The 21,529-nt window shown below is 46.5% G+C and overlaps 1 protein-coding gene across 1 annotated transcript in view; it reads left to right on the top strand.

Moving 5' to 3' along the window:
* DNAH1 (dynein axonemal heavy chain 1) overlaps positions 1-21,529 on the top strand; it is a 184,880-nt gene that overhangs the window by 90,232 nt on the left and 73,119 nt on the right. The window contains exons 29-42 of the mRNA XM_038771244.1: positions 2,765-2,870; positions 3,572-3,685; positions 4,388-4,537; positions 4,850-4,936; positions 5,187-5,373; positions 6,964-7,055; positions 8,718-8,872; positions 9,757-9,934; positions 10,732-10,926; positions 11,795-11,914; positions 16,320-16,475; positions 19,401-19,508; positions 19,890-20,030; positions 21,106-21,266. Of these exons, the coding sequence (XP_038627172.1) occupies positions 2,765-2,870; positions 3,572-3,685; positions 4,388-4,537; positions 4,850-4,936; positions 5,187-5,373; positions 6,964-7,055; positions 8,718-8,872; positions 9,757-9,934; positions 10,732-10,926; positions 11,795-11,914; positions 16,320-16,475; positions 19,401-19,508; positions 19,890-20,030; positions 21,106-21,266 (1,950 nt within the window). The remainder of the gene's footprint in view (positions 1-2,764; positions 2,871-3,571; positions 3,686-4,387; positions 4,538-4,849; positions 4,937-5,186; positions 5,374-6,963; positions 7,056-8,717; positions 8,873-9,756; positions 9,935-10,731; positions 10,927-11,794; positions 11,915-16,319; positions 16,476-19,400; positions 19,509-19,889; positions 20,031-21,105; positions 21,267-21,529) is intronic.

Genomic DNA, 21,529 nt, shown 5'->3' with positions numbered 1-21,529 from the left:
AAATTACCTTGTCATGAAATATGATGGGGTAACTTCAGGGAACACAAAGATTCTTTTATGTCCACCAAGAGAAAGGGAAGGAGAGGTCAAAGTAAATTTGCTGCAGGAGGAGCTGAAATACTCCAGGCCAAGTTGAATGGGAATTAATGGGGTTAATAAGGGAGATACACCCCCTCTAGACTGTAAACTTGTGAGCAGGGAACATGCCTACCAACTCTGTTGTATTGTACTCTCCAAAGTGCTTAATACAGTGTTCTTTACAAAGTAAGCACTTAATAAATACTTCTGATTGATCGATTGATTGAAATAGTCACAGGGGATTTGGTCTCCACTAAGCCATGCCCTCCTCAAATATCTAAAGAAACAGAAGGGCCAACTTTTAATTTTGAGCTCAGAGGTGAAATTTGGGTAGAGTTTTGAAGGGGGTGTGGTTTTGAAAGGGGTGGCATCCAAGAGATGTGGCTTCAAGAAGATGTGGGTTTCAGGGAGGGATCAGAAAGCCCCCTTGGTTGACCCTGTGGCTTGGTGGGGAGAGAAATGTCCCTGAGTAGACCCTGGAGTTCACTGGGTCTCCAAAAAGGCCCTGGCCAATGTCATAACCTACAAAGCCACAGAGAACCCCCACTTTGGTCTTGGAACCTATTAGATGGGGGCAGGCATCCCCTCAGACTCACTCCCAAAGCCCCTCTTGGCCTTTTTGACCAGGCCAAGGGGAAAGGAACCTGCTGCTTGGCCCTGTAACCTGGTCACTTAGAGCCTCTGCCAAATTCTGGAACAAGGATAGGGACAGGAGGTGCCTCCCCCGACCCCGTCAACTCCCCTCTCCTCAGCTTGTTCCTGGGGCTTCCAGCTCTCCCTTGGTGCCTCACCAGATCATCTGGTGGGCTGGGTCAGGAGCAAGTCTTGGGTGTCCAGTGTGGAAAATGAGAGAGAAGTAAAAGGGGAACAGGAGGAAAGAAGAGAAAGGGAAAAGGGGGAGAAAAGAGGTTGAAAGATAGAGGAAGGGGAGAAGTTCCTCATCTTTGGCCACAGCACTATCTCTGCTGTCTTCTGCACCCACTGTGACCAGCCTCAATCCTGGACCACATACTGGACAACTGATTGGGTAGGGCAGAGCCAAAGCCAGGACCTGGAAAGCCCCTAGAACCCCCCTCAAATTCCAGGGTCAGGTCAGGAGTAAGAGGAGACTCTGGCTCAGCCCCAGAGCCTAGCAGGGACAAGAGAAATCCCATTGTTGGTTTTTTTTTAATGGTATTTGTTAATCAATTGTATTTATTGAGCATTTACTGTGTGCAGAGCACTGTACTAAGTACTTGGGAGAATACAATATAGCAGAGTTGGTAGACATGTTCCCTGCCCTCAACAAGCTTTCCCCACAGCACTTATGTACATATCCATAATTTATTCATTTATATTATTGTCTGTATCCCCCTCTAGACTGCAAGCCTCTTGTGGATAGGGAACATGTCTACTGACTCTGTCATATTGTACTCTCACACTGCTTAGTACAGAGCTCTGCACACGGTAACCGCTCAAATAAGTATGATTTATTGATTGAATGAGCTTACAGTCTAGAGGGAGAAGTACTTAAGTGATTTCTTTGTGCCAGGCAAAGCACTAGAGTAGATTCAGGGTAATCAGGTTAGACATAGTCCCTGTCCCATGTGGGGCTGACAGTCTTAATCCCCATTTTACAGATGAGGTAACAGACACAGAGAAGTTAAGTGATTTGCCTAAGGTCACACAGCAGACAAGTGGTGGAGCTGGGATTAGAATCCAGGTCCTCTTGACTCCCAGGCCCATGCTCTTTCCACTAGGTCACTGCGAGCTTGTTGTTGGGTAGAGACCGTCTCTATATGTTGCCAATTTGTACTTCCCAAGAGCTTAGTAAAGTGCTCTGCACACAGTAAGCACTCAATAAATACGATTGAATGAATGAATGAAATGTTTCTCAGGTTTCCATGGTTTCTAGGATTACATGGCCAAGATGGGGAGTCCCAGCCTACCTGCAGTGGGCAAGAAGTGGAGCTGAAAATTTGATTCCTCTTTTGCCCCTCATACTGCCCAGAAAGCTGTGGTAATAATAATAATCATAATAATTATGATATTTGTTAAGTACTTACTATGTGTCAGGCACTGTACTAAGCACTGGAATGGATACAAACAAATTGGGTTGGACACAGTCCCTGTCCCAAATGGGGCTCACAGTCTCAATCCCCATTTTACAAATGAGGTAACTGAGGCACAGAGAAGTGAAAGGACTTGACCAAGGTCACACAGCAGACAAATGGCAGAGGTGGGATTAGAACCCATGCTCTATCCATTATGCCATGCTGCTTCCCATGGTACTGAAGTTAATGCTCAGCCTTCACAATGCCACCAACACCACCCCCAATGTCCACATGGAATTGGCACCTCTGCCAATGATCATGAGAGAGCGGCTCCTGAAAAAGAAGGGTTAGTCAGGAGAGACATCTCTGGTGATGAAGTCCTTTCTCTGGAAAGAGAAGGCACAAGTTTCTCCCAGCTGTCACCTCACACAGACACGAAGTCAGGTCTTTGAGCTCTTCGGTGTTCAGCATCCCAAACTAAGTAGGATGACTTCCTCAACCCAGACATGAAGAACTTCAGCTAAAATGGTGGGAACAGTCACATTCTTCCAGTCACACCTCTGGGCCCAGTGTCATTGGAGGAATCAGTGAGTAAGATTCTCTGATTCTCACCAAATTACTGATATGGCAGGTGTTTCCCTTTTTCTTCTCAGTTCTGGAGCATGGGCTTGCTTTGATGAGTTTAATCGGATTGACATCGAAGTGCTTTCTGTGGTGGCCCAGCAGATTACCACCATTCAGAAAGCCCAACAGCAGAGGGTAAGTTGAAGAGGCTCACTCATAGACCTGGGGTGTCGGATGGATTAAAAATTACTTGCTTTTTTTCCACCTGTTGAGGTTTCTTAAAGGGAACTTGCTTTCTCATGTCACACATTCAGAGTTTCTCTGAAAGATTGATGAGCATTTGAGGGGTGGATTTTGAGCCCCTCAAATTTTTAGTTTAGAAATATTTACATTGATCAGTGAATCCTGTCCACTGTCACTGAATCAGTGAATCCTTACCTGAAGGTCTCTGCTCTTAACTAGGCTCTTATACAGAAAATTGGCCCCTTATATACAGCTATAGGTATGGTTAATCACACTCCATTGTAGTCCACTAAAGTTTTTCAGGTAGGATTTTTCCATGTAGAAGAGGGAATCTGTGGATGGTTTAATGTCAGCCTCTGTCCCTGAGGAGCCAACCATGCCCTGTGTTGTTTTTTTAATGGTATTCAAGTGTTTACTATGTGCCAGGCCCTGTACTAAGCGCTGGGGTAGATACAAGATAATAAGGTTGGACTTAGTCCATGCCCCATATGGGGCTCACAGTCTTACTCCCCATTTTATAGATGAGGTAACTGAGGCACAGATTTGCCCAAGGTCACACAGCAGACAAGTTGCAGAGCTGAGTTTAAATCCCTGGTTCTCTGACTCCCAAGTCCATGCTCTTTCCACTAGACCACTGCTTCCCTGTGTTATAGGTGGATCACTTCCTGTTTGAAGGAGCGGAGATTCCTCTTGTTTCTTCCTGTGCAGTGTTCATCACCATGAACCCAGGGTATGCTGGACGAACTGAGTTACCTGACAACTTGAAGGTAAGGTTAGAAAACTCCATGAGATCCTGCATCTATTTTGCCCTGACATAATCTTGATGCTTCCTGTGAGAGTCCCATTCTTCCTCCCACTCCCACTGTTTGTAAATAATTCATATCTGCCTGTCTCTTCCATTTGATGGAGAAGCTCTTGGAGGACAGGAACTATTTCTGTTGCACTTTCCTAAGTGATTAGCACAGTGTTCTGCCCATAGTAGTTGCTCTTTAAATACCACTGATTGATTAGTCTTTGAGGAGTGGACTTCATTCAATTGTATTTATTGAGTGCTTACTGTGTGCAGAGCACTGTACAGTTCAGCAACAGAGACAATCCCTGACCACAACGGGCTCACAGTCTAGAAGGGGGGTGGGGGTGGGGGGGGAGACAGGCCTCAAAACAAGTAAACAGGCATCAATAGCATCAGTATAAATAAATAGAACTATAGACATATATACACATTATTAATATAAATCAAATTATAAATATGTACATATATACACAAGTGCTGTTGGGAGGAGGGGAGTAGAGCACAGGGAGCAAGTCGGGGCAATGGGGAGGGGGAGAAGAGGAAAAGGGGGGCTTCTGCAATTCTGAGAAAGTGCAGGGTGTGAGTGTGTGAGTTAGTAACTGTCCATGACTTGGAGTGCTGGCAGAGAAGGAAGAAAGGGAACTGCTTCCCTGAAGTTGCATTTGGTGTGTTCCAGGCTCTTTTTCGTCCTGTGGCAATGATGGTTCCAGATTATGCCATGATCGCTGAGATCTCCCTTTACTCGTTTGGATTTGGGGAAGCCAAAGTCCTGGCTAAGAAGATCACTACCACATTCAAGCTGTCATCTGAACAGCTCAGTTCACAAGTGGGTAACTTCCTCCTTTCAGACTTTTCTAAGCAACATTGTGTGGCGGTCTTTCTGCCCCAGACCTCAGAGCCAGGCCCTGAGTTGGTTGGACCCTTGGGAGAGGGAGACTAAGGTTATGCAACTCCCTGTCATGGCTAAATCGAGTTAGGTGATGATCAGCACACCCAATTCTGTCTTGTTAAGCTCTCTCCAAGGTCAATCAACCAATCTGTCAATGGTATTCGTTGAGTGTGTACCATGTGCAGAGCATTGTACTAAGTGCTTAGGAACGTGGAAGACACAAAGTGATCCTTTCCCATGTGGTGGCAGGATCACTATGACTTTGGAATGAGAGCTGTGAAGACTGTGATCTCAGCAGCTGGCAACCTCAAACGGGAGCATCCTACCATGAATGAGGTGAGTAGACCCCAGAGGCATACCCACTGAACCCATCTGCTCCATCCCATTTTTCCCAGCAGTTTTCATGTCCATTAAGAAGAACTTGCTGTGGAGAAAACCCCTGAGAAAGGACTAAAAACTTTTGGAAAAACTAAGAGCACAAACTTGATAGTATCCCAAAGGAGAGATGTTGGTCCTGGGCTTGTGAGGTGGCTCAGGCAGAGAGCAGACAGTCTTGCTGAACCAGCTCTCTGCGCATTTATTCCAGGAGCTGATCTGCCTCAGAGCCATTCGGGATGTCAACGTGCCCAAATTCCTGCTGGAAGATCTCAAGCTCTTCAGTGGCATTGTGTCAGACTTATTTCCCAAGATCAAAGAGGAGGAAATAGATTACGGCATACTTGAAACAGCCATCCGCAAAGCCTGCATCAAGAAACACCTGAAGGATGTGGATGGTGAGTAGATCATGATATTTGATGGGGAGGAAATGAACCTCATTCCAGTGTTGCCCAAGTAATACCTTTCAAGGGAAATTTTTGAGTGGCAAAGGTAAAGGATTTACCCTCAAATTCAGTCTAGGCTGAATTCCCTTCTAGACTGTAGTTCCTTGTGGAGAGGGAATGAGTCTACCAACTCAGTTGTATTGCACTCCACCAAACAATTAGTACAGGGCTCTGCACACAGAAAGTGCTCAATAAATATGATTGATTGATTCAGTCATTTTCAGGCAATGGCATCTTATCACAGTATGTGGTGAGTTAAGCCATTCACCTACTAATCCGAGTTATTTCTGGTAGTGCTGCTGCCAGTGATACCCCTTGTTCCAAAGAACTAAGTAGTTAATACAGGAGCTACATGACTTGGGACTCCTCAACCCCCTCTTTGCTGATAGGAGTTGTTCCAACATTTCTGTATGCTCTGAGTTTATGTGTTCATGGCCCCCATATAGATGTTTGTTTCATTAGTGTTGTCTATAATTTTAATAAATCAATCAATGGTATTTATTGAGTGCTTACCCGGTGTAGAGTGATTTTTGCCCTCAAGGAGCTCACAGTCTAGTTGGGGGCACAGACTTTAAAATGCATTACATAAAGGGAAAGGGGCAGAGTACAAGGATCTGTATGTAAGAGCTGTACGTAAGAGGGTGGGATGAGTGTCAAAGTGCATAAAAGATACAAATCCAAGTGCATAGGCAAAAAAGAAGAGAGGGTGAATAGGGCGGGGAAAAGAAAGGTTAGTCAGGGAAGACTTCTCAGGGGAGATATGATTTTAGTAGGGCTTTGAGGATAGGGAGAGCGGTGGTCTGTTGGACATGTAGGGGGAGGGAGTTCCAGGACAGAGGGAATTCTTGAGTTAAGGGGTCATTGGGAGAGAGATTGGGAGAGAGATGAGATCAAGGCACAATGAGTAGGTTGGTGTTAAAGGAGCGAAGTGTGTGGTCTGGGTTGTAGTTGGAGATCAGTGAGGTAAGGTAAGACAGAGAGAGCTGATAGAGTGCTTTAAAGTTGATGGTAAAGCAAAACGGCAGAGAAGGAGAGTGGTCAGGGCTGGAGAGGTAGATTTGGTAATCATCCTCATAGAGATGGTGGTAGAAGCTGTTGGAGCGAATAAATTTTCCAAGGGAGAGGGTGTAGATAGAGAATAAAAGGGGACACAGAACCGAGCCTTGAGGGACTTCCACAGTTAGAAAAGGGGACCCAGAACTGAACCTTGAGGTACTCCCACAGTTAGGGGTGAAAGGTAGAGGAGAAGCCTACAAAAGAGACTGAGTGGCCAGAGAGATAGGAGGAGAACCAATGAAGCTAAGGTTAGATAGTGTTTCCAGGTGAAGGGTTGGTCCATTGTGTTGGAGACAGTTGCGAGGTCAAGGAGGAATAGCTTGGAGTAGAAGCTGTTGGATTTGGCAAGAAGTCATATACCTATAAATAGGGATTGTTATCTTTTAGTTTAAATAATACCTGTCACAGTATCATGAACACCACTGGTCTCAAATAATTTCTGTGGACTTACTGACTGACAGAATACTTGTTGTTCCCTTTCTTTAGGTTTTCTAACTAAATGCATCCAGCTATATGAAACCTCTGTGGTGCGCCATGGCCTCATGCTGGTGGGGCCAGCAGGCTCTGGGAAGAGTGAGGTAAAAAAAACAAAACAAAGTAGTTAAGCTCTGTTGAGTTCCCCAGTGGGTACTGGGGTTCCTGGAGAGCAGCTGGAGGGGGGACAAACCAGCAAGGGGGGTGTGAGAGAGGTTTACTTATGTCTTCATAAAGAGGGCAAGACTCTGGAAAGAACATACACGGACTGACAAATGGGATGGCTGAAACTAAAAAGGAAGAGTTCTGAGGCACCAGTGTTCTCCAGATGCCTTGTCAGGGCAACTGGTATCTTACCCTACACAAGCCGTGTGACCTTGGGTAAGTCACTTCCCTTCTCTGTGCCTCAGTTACCTGACCGGTAAAATGGGGTTTAAGAATGTGAGCCCCTTGTTCTAGACTGTGAGCTCGTTGTGGGCAGAGAATGTGTCTGTTGTTGTATTGTACTCTCCTGAGCGCTTAGTACAGTGCTTTGCACACAAAAAGTATTCAATAAATACGATTGAATGAATGAATGAATGAATGAATGGACTGCATCCAATCTGATTAGCTTATATCTACACCAGTGTTTAGTACAGCACCTGGCTCATTCATTCATTCATTCATTCAATCGTATTTATTGAGTGCTTACTGTGTGCAGAGCACTGTACTAAGCACTTGGGAAGTACAAGTCGGCAACATATAGAGACAGTCCCTACCCAGCAACAGCCTCACATCTAGAAGGGGGAGACAGACGACAAAACAAAACATGTAGACAGGTGTCAAAATCATCAGAACAAATAGAATTATAGCTATAATCATTATAGCTCATAGTGTTTAACAAATATCATAAAAAGAGAGAGAGAGAGAGAGATCAGCCTTGGTTGTTGGGTATGATTTGAAGGGATTGCTGAATGGGGAAGCTATTTTAGAAGCCTTCACCATTGCCTTCCCTCATTCAGGAGGGGTTGCCTGTCATAAACCATGGATGCACCTCTGTCTAGTCACAGAGACTTCAGGAATGAAGACCTGCCTGAAGAAATTATAATGATGCTAGTGTTTTCACAGCACCACTTGCACACTCATATCCCTGCCACTAATGTCTCTTGCTGCTACTGGGGCCGTGGGTACAACAAGCAAATAGGTGGGCAAACCCAGAACCAAGACATTTAAATCTGACTCTTCTCTGAATCCTGAGAAGCTTCTAAGTGCTGTTGCTGGGCCCTGAGTTTGTAGCAGAATTTTAAGGGACCTGTGTCCCTTAAAAGGTAAACCTGATACCGGCAAATCTTTTCACATTCTGGCTTTTGGCAGGGCAGACCCCCAAATTTCAGTGCCACTTGGGCTGGGCTCTGACTGGAGAGGGGTTGGGTTTGACCAGAAAATCAGGTCCATGCAGAACTCTATTCCCAAGTCTCCCTGTTGGAGAACTTAAGAAGCCAGCACTAGGAGAGAGAATTTTATGTCAAGGAGAGGCTAGGGAATGCACCTCCAAGCTCTAAGTACACTATGGGCTGAGTGTGTGTGAAAAAAATCCAGGGAAGGGAGGGGAGGTGAGGCAAGATACCACCTCAAGTCGGTGCCCCATTTCCCTTAGAGAAAAGTTCCCTAGGAGTGCCATGATCCTCACTATCTCTTGTACCCATCACCCTGAAGGTTTCCATGTCCTTGGAGTAACTAATACTAGAAGTAAGTATATCTTATTTATTTGATTCCTCTTTTCTCAGTGTTACAAAGTTTTGGCTTCTGCAATCACATCCTTAAAAGGTCAGTCTTCCGTCGGTGGTGAGTTGTATGAAGCTGTCCAATACTACGTCCTCAACCCCAAATCCATCACCATGGGCCAACTCTACGGGGAGTTTGACTTGCTAACACATGAATGGTAAAGTTCCTTTTCAGCCACATATTCATTCATAGGTGAATTTCATCATCAGTGGTACCTTTTTCAAATATGAAAGACAATTGTCTATCTATCTGTGTGTACATGTATGCGTGTGTGTGTGTGTGTAAGTAAAGTCCCAGTCTCATTGTAGCTGGAGCTTTAGACCTGGAATGCCCATTTTATTCATTCATTCATTCATTCATTCATTCATTCATTCATTCAATCTCTCCATATATGCCAGACCCCCACTCTTCCCACTTTCAAAGCCTTATTAAAATCACATCTCCTCCCAGAGGCCTTCCCCAACTAAGTCCTCTCTCACTTCTATGATGCCTACACACTTGGATCTATAACCATTAAGTGCTTGATATTCACCCCACTCTCAGACCCCACAGCAGTTGTGTACATCTCTGTAATTTTCATGTCTGTCTCCCCTTCTAGACTGTAAGCTCTTCATGGGGAGGGAACATGTCTACCAAGTCAGTTGTATTGTACTCTCCCAAATGCCTAGTACAGTGCTCTGCACACAATAAGTGCTTCATAAATACTGTTGACTGATTGATTTCTCCTACAACCAGTAAAAACCGTGGGCATCTTTTATCCTTGCTGATCTATCCACTTCAGGCCCAAACTGTTGACAAAATATCTTCCTGATGAGTATCTCTGTCAAAGTCTTGAAGTAGTGTTTTGCAGCAGGCCAGAGACCCATCACTGTGACAGACAATCTTTCCAAAACACATTTTCTGTCCAGATTGCTACGTTGCTCAACTTGCTCAACAGCAGAATATCCTGAAACAGTTCAGTTTTGAAGAGTTGTTTTGGATGCCAATTCATAAGACATTTTTGTTCGGACCCCCCTTGCTTTTTCCCTTTATGATTCACAGGACAGATGGGATTTTCTCAACACTCATCCGGGCAGGGGCTCTGAGCCGTGACAGTGAAAAGAAATGGTACATGTTTGATGGTCCAGTAGATGCCATTTGGATTGAGAACATGAACACTGTGCTGGATGACAACAAGAAGCTCTGCCTTAGTTCTGGAGAGATCATTAAACTCACTGAGGTATCCTTCTCTCCTTTGCCTATGTGAAACAGGATGGCATTTTATTTCCAGTTAATCACTTGTTCTCAGGATTTCTTTTGGGGAGCCTTAGGGAGGTTTCTAGCAATTCATTCCCTTTTTGTTTCCTTTTCCTTCTCTCTCTTATTGTATCATTAGTGACTCCTGAACCTAGGAGCTCTGAACTATTCATCCGGGCCCATGGAATACTTGTATTCAACTAGTTGGAGTTACAAAATGAAGTCTTGAAATCATTGACAGTATTCAAAAGACCCCCACCCTGTCTTTATTATATACGGGCCTGTCTCTGAGGAGTTCATCATTGTCAGCTAACTTTAGCTTTCCCATCACCACCTCACCCCTTTTAGCTAGAGTGAAGGGAGGACTTTTTACCAGTTCATTCATTCATTCATTCATTCAATCATATTTATTGAGTGCTTACTGTGTGCAGAGCACTGTACTAAGCGCTTGGGAAGTACAAGTTGGCAACATATAGAGACGGTCCCTACCCAACAGCGGGCTCACCGTCTAGAAGATAATGAAACTTGAGACCCAGAGAGAAAGTGGAGCTAAGAATAGACTCCCAATCCAGAACTGGTTCCACACTCACACCCCAGCCCTCCACTTGCAAGTCTCCTCCCTCCGTTTCTTTGTCTTAACCAGACTCCTCTTGCCCGTGAGAAAAACAACCCCAACACTAGCCTCCATCCTCAGCTGTACTGGGGTTCCTGGCCAGGAGCAGCCTGCACTGGACTGTTCTTTTCCTTCTGCTGGCTGAGTTTTGGGTATGTGATTTTCAGGCCATGACCATGATGTTTGAAGTTCAGGACCTGGCAGTTGCCTCCCCAGCCACCGTCTCCCGCTGCGGCATGATTTACCTGGAGCCCAGTCTTCTGGGGCTTTCCCCCTTCACCGAATGCTGGCTGGAAAGAATACCAGAAGTCATGAAGCCTTTTCAGGAACAGCTCCACAGCCTCTTCGATAGGTTCCTGGAGGTCAGTGCAGGTTGCGGGAGCCAAGGGGGGCTTCTGGGCTAGTCACACAGGCTGCCTCGTGTTCAACTGGGAGCAACTTCCATTCCCCATCTGTGACTAAGCATTCCTGATGTGGAGTCTCCACTCCTGAATTTGGGAAAATGAAAAAGCCATCTTAATCAGGCCCCCACTGCCCCTGCATTTCAGGACTAGGGAGCTTTCAACCGTTAGCTGCCTTGAGAGCAAGAGCCCACCGATTCCTTGCCTCTATTACTGTTTTACTGTCTTACCCAGTACAAGGGAGGAAGGAAGTCAGGCAGGAAATCCCCATACAAGATAACAGATTGCCCAAGGAATCTGATTCTCCAATTGTAAATTTTTGAACCACCCACCCATTTGTGGTGTTATGTAGTGTGCAGAAGCTACAGATGGGGTGATGAACAGATAGTGTAGCTCTGTAGAAAAGAATTAGTCTCCAAAAGAATTAGGTTTAAAGGAGTTGTGTGCTTTGATTAGTGGGAACAATCTGAGTGCCCTCAGTTCTAACAGTGTTTAGAACAAGGTTCCCATCTCATCAGGCCTTTATCTACACTGGCAAACTGAAGTGAAAGAGTGGTCAAAATACCTGATTAAATAAAGGGCTTTCTACCTGAGTGTGGCAGGGTATTTGCGGAAATAGCAATGTCATCTACCACACCCAGTTAGTCATCTTGACATTCATTCTCTGGAGTTCTAACACTCTTCCACCGTGCCAGTGTAGAAATAGCCAGAATGAAGTCTGCTGTGAAAGAGAGTCTAGTGAAACTTCAAAAGGTTCATTCCCCCTCAACCACCTTCCTCCTACATGAGCTACGAGCAGAGCGATAACATGTCTGCTTCATTCTTATAGGCTTCTATCAATTTTGTCCGAAGATCAGTTAAGGAAATAATTGCGTCAACAGACAGCAACCTGACAATGAGCCTTCTCAAGCTGTTGGACTGCTTCTTCAAGCCATTTTTAACCAAAATGGTAGGATTTGTCTCACATCCTTCTTGCTTTTCTGTCCCTCCCTCCACCCTGCCTTATTTCATTTCCTTCCTCTTTCTCTCTTCAGATTTCAAACTCCAAAGGCCACCCCTTGCCACCAATGGTCTCTTCACTAATAATAATAATTGTGGTATTTGTTAAGCATTTACTGTGTGCCAGGCACTGTACTAAGTGCTGGGATTGCTAACAAGCAAATCAGGTTGGACATAGTCCCTGTCCTATGTGGGGCTCACAATTTCAATCTCATTTTACAGATGAGGTAACTGAGGCACAAAGAAGTGAAGTGACTTGCCCAGGGCCACACAGCAGACAAGTGGCAGAGCCAGGATTAGAACCAACGACCTTCTGACTCCCAGACCCATGCTCTATCCACTACACCGAAAATCAGTACAGAAAATGAAAGCCTTACATATTACCATGTTCCCTGGTTTCTTCCCAGGGAATTCCCCAAAGCATCACTCCAGACCACATATTCTCTGCTTTTGCTTTTACTTCCTTGGTCTCCTCCTGTTTTCAAATCAAGGACAGAAAAGTTTCCAAGGACATTTTTCTCTTTCCATATTTTAGCTAATTATAACAACAACAAAAACAACAATAACAACTACTAGTACACTTACTTTGGATCAAGCTCTGTACTACCTGGATACCAGGTAGTATCCCTGTCCCATTTGGAGAGCACAGTCTAAGAGGGAAGAACAGGTATCGAATCCCCTTTCACAGATGAGGAAACTGAGGCCCAGAGAAGTTAAAATCAATCAATCAGTTGTATTTATAGAGCACTTACTGTGTGCAGAGCACTGTACTAAGCACTTGGGAAGTACAAGTTGGCAACATATAGAGACGGTCCCCACCTAACAGTGGGCTCATAGTCTAGAAGGGGGAGACAGACAACAAAACCAAACATATTAACAAAATAAAATAAATAGAATAGATATGTACAAGTAAAATAGAGTAATAAATATGTACAAACATATATACATATATACAGGTGCTGTGGGGAAGGGAAGGAGGTAAGATGGGGGGATGGAGGGGGGGCGAGGGGGAGAAGAAGGAGGGGGCTCAGTCTGGGAAGGCCTCCTGGAGGAGGTGAGCTCTCAGTAGGACCTTGAAGGGAGGAAGAGAGCTAGCTTGGTGGATGTTGGGAGGGAGGGCATTCCAGGCCAGGGGGATGATGTGGGCCAGGGGTCGACGGTGGGACAGGCGAGAACGAGGCACAGTGAGGAGATTAGCGGCAGAGGAGCAGAGGGTGCGGGCTGGGCTGTAGAAGGAGAGAAGGGAGGTGAGGTAGGAGGGGGCGAGGTGATGGAGAGCCTTGAAGCTGAGGGTGAGGAGTTTCTGTCTGATGCGCAGGTTGATTGGTAGCTACTGGAGATTTTTGAGGAGGGGAGTAACATGCCCAGAGCGTTTCTGGACAAAGACAATCCAGGCAGCGATGTGAAGTATGGATTGAAGTGGGGAGAGACACGAGGATGGGAGATCAGAGAGGAGGCTGATGCAGTAGTCCAGACGGGATAGGATGAGAGCTTGAACGAGCAGGATAGCAGTTTGGATGGAGAGGGAAGGGCGGATCTTGGCAATGTTGTGGAGCTGAGACCGGCAGGTTTTGGTGATGGCTTGGATGTGAGGGGTGAATGAGAGAGCAGAGTCAAGGATGACACCAAGGCTGCGGGCCTGTGAGATGGGAAGGATGGTAGTGCCGTCAACAGAGATGGGAAAGTCAGGGAGAGGGCAGGGTTTGGGAGGGAAGACAAGGAGTTCAGTCTTGGACATGTTGAGTTTTAGGTGGCAGGCAGACATCCAGATGGAGATGTCCTGAAGGCAGGAGGAGATGCAAGCCTGGAGGGAGGGGGAGATGTAGATTTGGGTGTCATCGGCGTAGAGGTGATAGTTGAAGCCGTGGGAGCGAATGAGGTCATCAAGGGAGTGAGTGTACATCGAGAACAGAAGGGGACCAAGAACTGAACCTTGAGGAACCCCCACAGTAAGGGGATGGGAGGGGGAGGAGGAGCCCGCAAAAGAGACTGAGAATGAACGACCAGAGAGATAAGAAGAGAACCAGGAAAGGACGGAGTCTGTGAAGCCAAGGTTGGATAGCGTGTTGAGGAGAAGGGGGTGGTCCACAGTGTCGAAGGCAGCTGAGAGGTCGAGGAGGATTAGGACAGAGTATGAGCCGTTTGATTTGGCAAGCAGGAGGTCATCGGTGACCTTTGAGAGGGCAGTTTCTGTGGAATGTAGGGGACGGAAGCCAGACTGGAGGGGGTCGAGGAGAGAGTTGGTGTTGAGGAATTCGAGGCACCGCGTGTAAACAACTCGTTCAAGGAGTTTGGAAAGGAATGGTAGGAGGGAGATGGGGTGATAACTAGAAGGTGAGGTGGGGTCAAGAGAGGGTTTTTTTAGGATGGGAGAGACATGGACATGTTTGAAGGTAGAGGGGAAGGAACCAGTGGAGAGTGAGCAGTTGAAGATGGAAGTTAAGGAGGGGAGAAGGGACGGAGCGAGAGATTTCATGAGATGAGAGGGAATGGGGTCAGAAGCACAGGTGGCCAGAGTAGCACTTGAGAGGAGGGAGGAGAGCTCCTCTGAGGATACTGCTGGGAAGGATGGGAGAGTAGCAGAGAGTGTTGAGAGCCTGGGGGTTGGAGAAGGGGGTGGGGGGGAGTGACTTTGGGGAGGTCAGACCTGATGGATTTAATGTTATTAATGAAGTAGGAGGCCAGATCGTTGGGGGTGAGGGAAGGAGGAGGGGGAGGAACCAGGGTCCTGAAAAGGGAGTTGAATGTATGGAAGAGCTGGCGGGGATGATAGGCATGGGTGTCAATAAGGGAGGAGAAATAGTTTTGTCTGGCAGAGGAGAGGGCTGAGTTAAGACAGGAAAGGATAAACTTGAAGTGAACGAGGTTGGCATGGTGTTTAGACTTTCGCCAGCAGCGTTCAGCAGCTTGAGCATTAGAGCGAAGGAGGCGGACAGTGGCAGTGATCCAGGGCTGTGGGTTAGTGGTACGAGAGCGGCGAAGGGAAAGGGAGCGAGTGAGTCTAGCTGAGTAGAAAGGGTAGAGTTGAGAGCAGTAATCTGATCATCAAGATTGGGTAGAGAGGAGAGGGAGGCAAGGTGGGGTGTGAGGTGCTCAGAAAGATGGATGGGGTCAAGAGAGCTGAGATCTCTGTGAGGGAGTAATATGGATTTACAGGGGAAAGGAGTGTGAGTGAGGAGGCAGGTGAGAAGATTATGATCAAAGAGAGGGATTTCAGAGTTGGTGAGGGTGGACACAGTGCAGCGGTAGGAGGTGATGAGGTCGAGGGTATGACCAAGTTGGTGAGTGGGTGAGGTGGGGTGGAGCAAGAGGTTGGCAGCGTCAAGGAGAGATAGAAGGCGGGCGGCAGAGGAGTAACCAGGGATATCCATGTGGATGTTGAAGTCTCTGAGGATCAGAGTGGGCATGGAAAAGGAGAGAAGGAAGGTGAGGAAGGGGTCAAAATCGTTAAACAAGTTGGAGGTGGGGCCGGGGCGGGGGGGGCGGTAGATGATGGCTACAAGAATCTGGAGGGGGTGGTAGAGGCAAATAATGTGGGCTTCAAAGGAAGGGAAAGAAAGGGAAGGGGGATGAGGGACTTAAAAGTGACTTGCCCAAAGTCACAGAGCAGACCAGTGGGAGAGCTGAGATTAGAACAAGTTCCTTTGACTCGCAGGCCCATGCGCTTTCCACTAGGCTCTTCTAAAATGACCTTAGATTCTCCCCTTGCCCTGGTGTTGTGGGATTAGGCAACCACAATTTAGTGTGCTCCCTGTCCACACCCTTCACAATTTTTTGGACTTTAATCATGGCCCCTCTCAGCCTTTGCCTTCTAGACTGAAGAATCTTAATCTTTTCAGCCTATTGTTGTTTGGAAAATGCTCTACCTCCACTTCCCAATCATATTTGTTGCATTTCTTGAGAGTTATGTTTGATAGTGTCTCGGTTTCTGGTCAGTCAATCAATCAATCGTATTTATTGAGCGCTTACTGTGTGCAGAGCACTGTACTAAGCGCTTGGGAAGTACAAATTGGCAACATATAGAGACAGTCCCTACCCAACAGTGGGCTCACAGTCTAGAAGACTTAGAAGACAGGGATGGCCTAAAGGCTGCCAATGGATAAGGCAGGAAAAGCATCCACGTTATCATGGGCTTACCTTTTAGAAGATGAGTGGTAAGTTTGCATTTGCTATTCAGTCCTGCAGTCGCTACTCCCTAGAGGGTCTTTATGATCTGATTACTTGAGAGCAAAAGTCAGAAGGCAGCAGATCAATTGAGTGGCTAACTGGAAAGTCAAGAGAGATATTTTGCTTGTTGTCCAGTTGAATGGGGTGTGGATGAAATATTAAACAAGAACAATTTCCTGAATCCTCAGGGCAAGAAAACCATCCTGAAGAATGAGACAATTCTTGCAAGGGTGATAGAACCCTGGTTCATCTTCTCCCTGGTCTGGAGCGTGGGTGCAACTGGAGATGCTGGGAGCCGGAAAGCCTTCAGTCTGTGGTTGAGAAAGAAGATGAAAAAGGAACAAGTGAGTGGCTGGAAAACAGGCCTTTTGAGCCAGTGTTGTGTTGGGGGATCCAAGGGCTGGATTTTCAGAACATGTATCTTTGATGCATCACAGGGCCTTGTTCATGCTCTGAATGGAAGACTTCTATTCTCCATCTAACCCCACTCCCTTGGAGAACTCATTCACTCTCCCATGGCTTCAACTACTGTCTCTAGGCGGATGATTCCCAAATCTTCATCTCCGGCCCTAATGGCTCTCCTCTGCAGCCTCACATTTCCTCCTGCCTTCAGGACATATCTACTTAGATGTCCTGCTGACACCTCAAACTTAACATGTCCAAAACAGAATGCCTCATCTTCCCGCTCAAACCCTAGCCTCGACTTTCCTAACACTGTAGAAAGCACCCCCAATCCTCCATCTCTCACAAACACTGGCATTATCCTCAACTTGTCTCTCTCATCCAGCTCATATGGTCAATCTGTCACCAAATCCTGTCAGTTCAACCTTCACAACCTTACTAAAATCCTCCCTTTCCTCTCCATGCAAACTGCTAACACGTTAATTCAAGCACTTATCCTATCCCACCTCGATTATTGCATCAGCCTCCTTGATGACTTCTCTACCGCCTGTCTTTCCCCACTCCAGTCCATACTTCACTCTGCAGACCTGATCATTTTTCTACAGAACCATTCAGTCCATCAAACCTCTGCATCAAACAGAAACTCCTTACCATCAGCTCTGAAGTACCCAATCACCTTGCCCTCTCCTACCTTTCCTCTCTGATTTACTACTACAATCCAGCCCCCACACTCCGCCCCTCTAATGACAACCTACTCACTGAACCTCAGTCTCATCTATCTTGCCTCTGACCTCTCACCCACATCCTGCCTCTGGCCTGGAACACCTTTCCTCTTCATATCTGACTGATGACCACTCTCCCCACCTTCAAAGCCTTACTGAAGGCACACCTCCTCCAAGAGGCCTTCCCCAGTTAAACCCTCATTTCCTCTTCTCCCACTTCCTTCTGCATCATCCTTGCACTTGGATCTGTAGTCTCTGTTCACCCCTCCCTCGACCCCAAAGCACTTATATTCATATCTGTAATTCATTTATTCATATTAACGCCTGTCTCACCTTCCAGACTGTGAGCTCCTTTTGGTCAGGGAACACGTCTACCAACTCTGTTATATTGTACTCTTCCAAGTGCTTAGTAGAGTGCTCTGTACACAGTAAATGCTCACTAAATACAATGGATTGATTGATTGATTAGGTTGGGAGAAAGACAGAGGGTGCCTATTGGACAGAACTCCTCCAACCCTCAAGAACCTTCTGCTACACACTTGTTTCTCCCAAGCTTATCTTCTAACTGTACCTTGCTGTCAACTCTCATGCCTCCAACCCCTCTCTCAGCCTGGACTCAATCAATGGCATTTACTGAGCTCTCACAGAGCAAATGGCTGTGCAAAGTGCATGGGAGAGAGAGTACAATACACTTGGTAGACATGATCCCTGCCTTCAAGGAGCTTACAGTCTCTTTCTCTCCTCTGGCAAACACAACAGCCCTCAGCTCACCAGACCCATGGCACTCCCCTTCCTTGATGCCATCCTAAAAAATCCCACCTCCTCCAGGAAGCCTTCCCCAATGAATTCACAACACCCCAGTAACAGCAACCCAACACTCACCCCTCAGCACCTAAGAATATTCTTATTTATTTGTGTCTTCAGTTATTTCATCTGGATATATTTTTATTACTTCCTGCCTTATCCTTGTTCTTCCTCCTGTTCCCATTATTTATAAATACATTCTGTTTCCCACATTTGATTGTAAGCTCCTTGAGGGCAGGAAATGTGTGCCTTACATCTGTTGTACTTGCCCAAGTGCTTAGTACAATGCATCACACTCAGAAAGGGCTCAAAAAATATCAATCAATCAATCAATCAATCGTATTTATTGAGCGCTTACTATGTGCAGAGCACTGTACTAAGCGCTTGGGAAGTACAAATTGGCAACACATAGAGACAGTCCCTACCCAACAGTGGGCTCACAGTCTAAAAGGGGGGAGACAGAGAACAGAACCAAACATACCAACAAAATAAAATAAATAGGATAGAAATGTACAAATAAAATAAATAAATAAATAAATAAATAGAGTAATAAATATGTACAACCATATATACATATATACAGGTGCTGTGGGGAAGGGAAGGAGGTAAGATGGGGGGATGGAGAGGGGGACGAGGGGGAGAGGAAGGAAGGGGCTCAGTCTGGGAAGGCCTCCTGGAGGAGGTGAGCTCTCAGCAGGGCCTTGAAGGGAGGAAGAGAGCTAGCTTGGCAGAGGGGCAGAGGGAGGGCATTCCAGGCCCGGGGGATGACGTGGGCCGGGGGTCGACGGCGGGACAGGCGAGAACGAGGTACAGTGAGGAGATTAGCGGTGGAGGAGCGGAGGTTGCGGGCTGGGCAGTAGAAGGAGAGAAGGGAGGTGAGGTAGGAGGGGGCGAGGTGATGGAGAGCCTTGAAGCCCAGGGTGAGGAGTTTCTGCCTGATGCGCAGATTGATTGGTAGCCACTGGAGATTTTTGAGGAGGGGAGTAATATGCCCAGAGCGTTTCTGGACAAAGATAATCCGGGCAGCAGCATGAAGTATAGATTGAAGTGGAGAGAGACACAAGGATGGGAGATCAGAGAGAAGGCTGGTGCAGTAGTCCAGACGGGATAGGATGAGAGCTTGAATGAGCAGGGTAGCAGTTTGGATGGAGAGGTTAAAGGGCGGATCTTGGCAATGTTGCGGAGCTGAGACCGGCAGGTTTTGGTGACGGCTTGGATGTGAGGGGTGAAGCTTCAGTGTTTGAATGATTGCTTGATGGCCCAGTTGGCAGGAATTAGCTTAGCTAGACTGTGTGGCTGGACACCCTTAGTAGAATTCATGTTCTGACCTATTTTTTCCAGGTGTCTCTTCTTTTCCCAGAAGATGGCCTGGTATTTGAATACAGGCTTGATGATGGAGGGATTAGTGGTACTGAGGACGAAGAGGAGGAGGAAAAAGGAAGTGGAAAGGTGAGGCTCTTTTCCCCGCAATGCTGGAGAGGGTAGGCCAGAGAGAGCACCAAAGAACAGATAAGTAAAGAGCATCCATAAAGGAGGGATGTTAAAGGAAATGATCACCAGTTTTTAATAGTAAATAGTCATATTGGTCTTTCTGGAATGCTGGTTGTAGACCTGGCAGAACTGCTTTAACCAATAAGTTAAAAAGCAACTACCCTTGGCCCTCTACCCTCAGCAGGATGCCATTGAAGCTATCTCAGTAGTACCCATTTCCAGGGCTGGGGCAGGGGCTCTAAAATTCTTCCTGAGGAATCGCGGTATGAACATTTGAAAGCTGTCGGGGGGTTTGTGGGATGAAAGTGCCTGGGACTCTGAATTTACCTTGTGTTTTAGGTGTCATGGGTGAAATGGATGGATCCTTCCTCAACCTTTACAATACAACTTTATGCCAACTTTTCTGACATCATTATCCCAACAATGGTCACTATCCAGATGTCTCACCTTCTGGGAATGCTCCTCACCAATCGAAAGCCTGTGAGTCCTTCAGTCTCTTGCAGCGTGGCTCAGTGGAAAGAGCACAGGCTTTGGAATCAGAGGTCATGGGTTCAAATCCCGGCTCTGCCTACTGTCAGCTGTGTGACTTTGGGCAAGTCACTTAACTTCTCTGTGCCTCAGTTACCTCACCTGCAAAATGGGGATTAAGACTGTGAGCCCCCCGAGGGACAACCTGATCACCTTGTAACATCCCCAGTGCTTAGAACAGTGCTTTGCGCATAGTAAGCACTTAATAAATGGCATCACTATTATTATTATTATTATTATTATTATTATTTCCTTTGGGGAAACAGGAAACTGACAGTGGAGGGCACCCTTGAAAGTAGCGTCCTCGTCTCCCCTTCACTTGATGGAGTTCTTCAGCAATTTAGTGCTAAATTGAATATGTGAGTTGAATGAGAGCAATGAGTCAAGGATAACACCAAGTTAGTGGGCTTGTGAGACAGGGTGGATGGTGGCAGGAAAGTCATGGGGAGAACAGGGTTCGGGTGGGAAGATAAGGAGTTCTGTTTGGGACATTTTGAAGTGACGGTAGGACATTCAAGTGGTGATGTCTTGAAGGCAGGAGGAAATATGAGACTTTAGAGAGGGAGACACATCAAGGCTGGAGACTTGGATTTGGGAATCATTCACACAGAGGAGGTACTTGAAGCCATGGGAGCAAATGATTTCTCCAAGGGAGTGGGTGTAGATGGAGAATAGAAGACAACCCAGAATTTAACCTTGAGGGACTCCTACAGTTAGGGGATGGGAGGCAGAGGAGGAGTCTGTGAAAGAGATTGCAAATGAGTGGCCAGAGAGATAGGAGGAGATAGGAGGAGAACTAGGCCAGAACAATGTCAGTGAAGCCAGGGTTGGATTATGTTTCCAGGAGAAGGATCTAAAGATTTAGATCCTGCCATCCTCTAGGCTGTAAGCTCATTGTGGGCTGGGAATGTGTGTCGACTCTGTTGTACTGTACTCTCCCAGGGGCTTCCAGGAAGCACTCAACAGATACCATTGATGATGAATGGTGGCCCTGTTGCTGAACCTGATAGATCATTCTTTCTTGCAGGTTCTCTGCATTGGGCCAACGGGCACAGGGAAGTCCCTCACCATTTCTGATAAGCTCCTGAAGAACTTGCCCCAGAAATACATCTCCCACTTTCTGGCATTTTCTGCCCGGACCTCAGCCAATCAGACGCAGGACTTCATCGACAGCAAGCTGGATAAAAGGCAAAAGTCCTGTTTATTCCTCTTATCGAAACGGTGGTTTTCTGTTTCATTAAGCACAAGTTTAAGGACAGTTTCCAGTTTGGGAAGCTGCAAAAAAGATCAGAAAGGATTCCTGGGAAGTAGCAAAAGACAGTCTGAGAAGCAGCATGGCCTAATGGAAAGAGCCCGGGCCTGGGAGTTGAAGGGCCTGGGTTCTAACCCCAGATCCGCCACTTGCCTGCTGTGCGACTCTTGGGCAAGGCACCTCATTTGTCCATGCCTCA

This window comes from Tachyglossus aculeatus, chromosome X2 (genome assembly GCF_015852505.1).
Source record: "Tachyglossus aculeatus isolate mTacAcu1 chromosome X2, mTacAcu1.pri, whole genome shotgun sequence".
Taxonomy (NCBI): Eukaryota; Metazoa; Chordata; class Mammalia; order Monotremata; family Tachyglossidae; genus Tachyglossus; species Tachyglossus aculeatus.
This window is presented reverse-complemented; position numbering and strand designations above follow the sequence as displayed.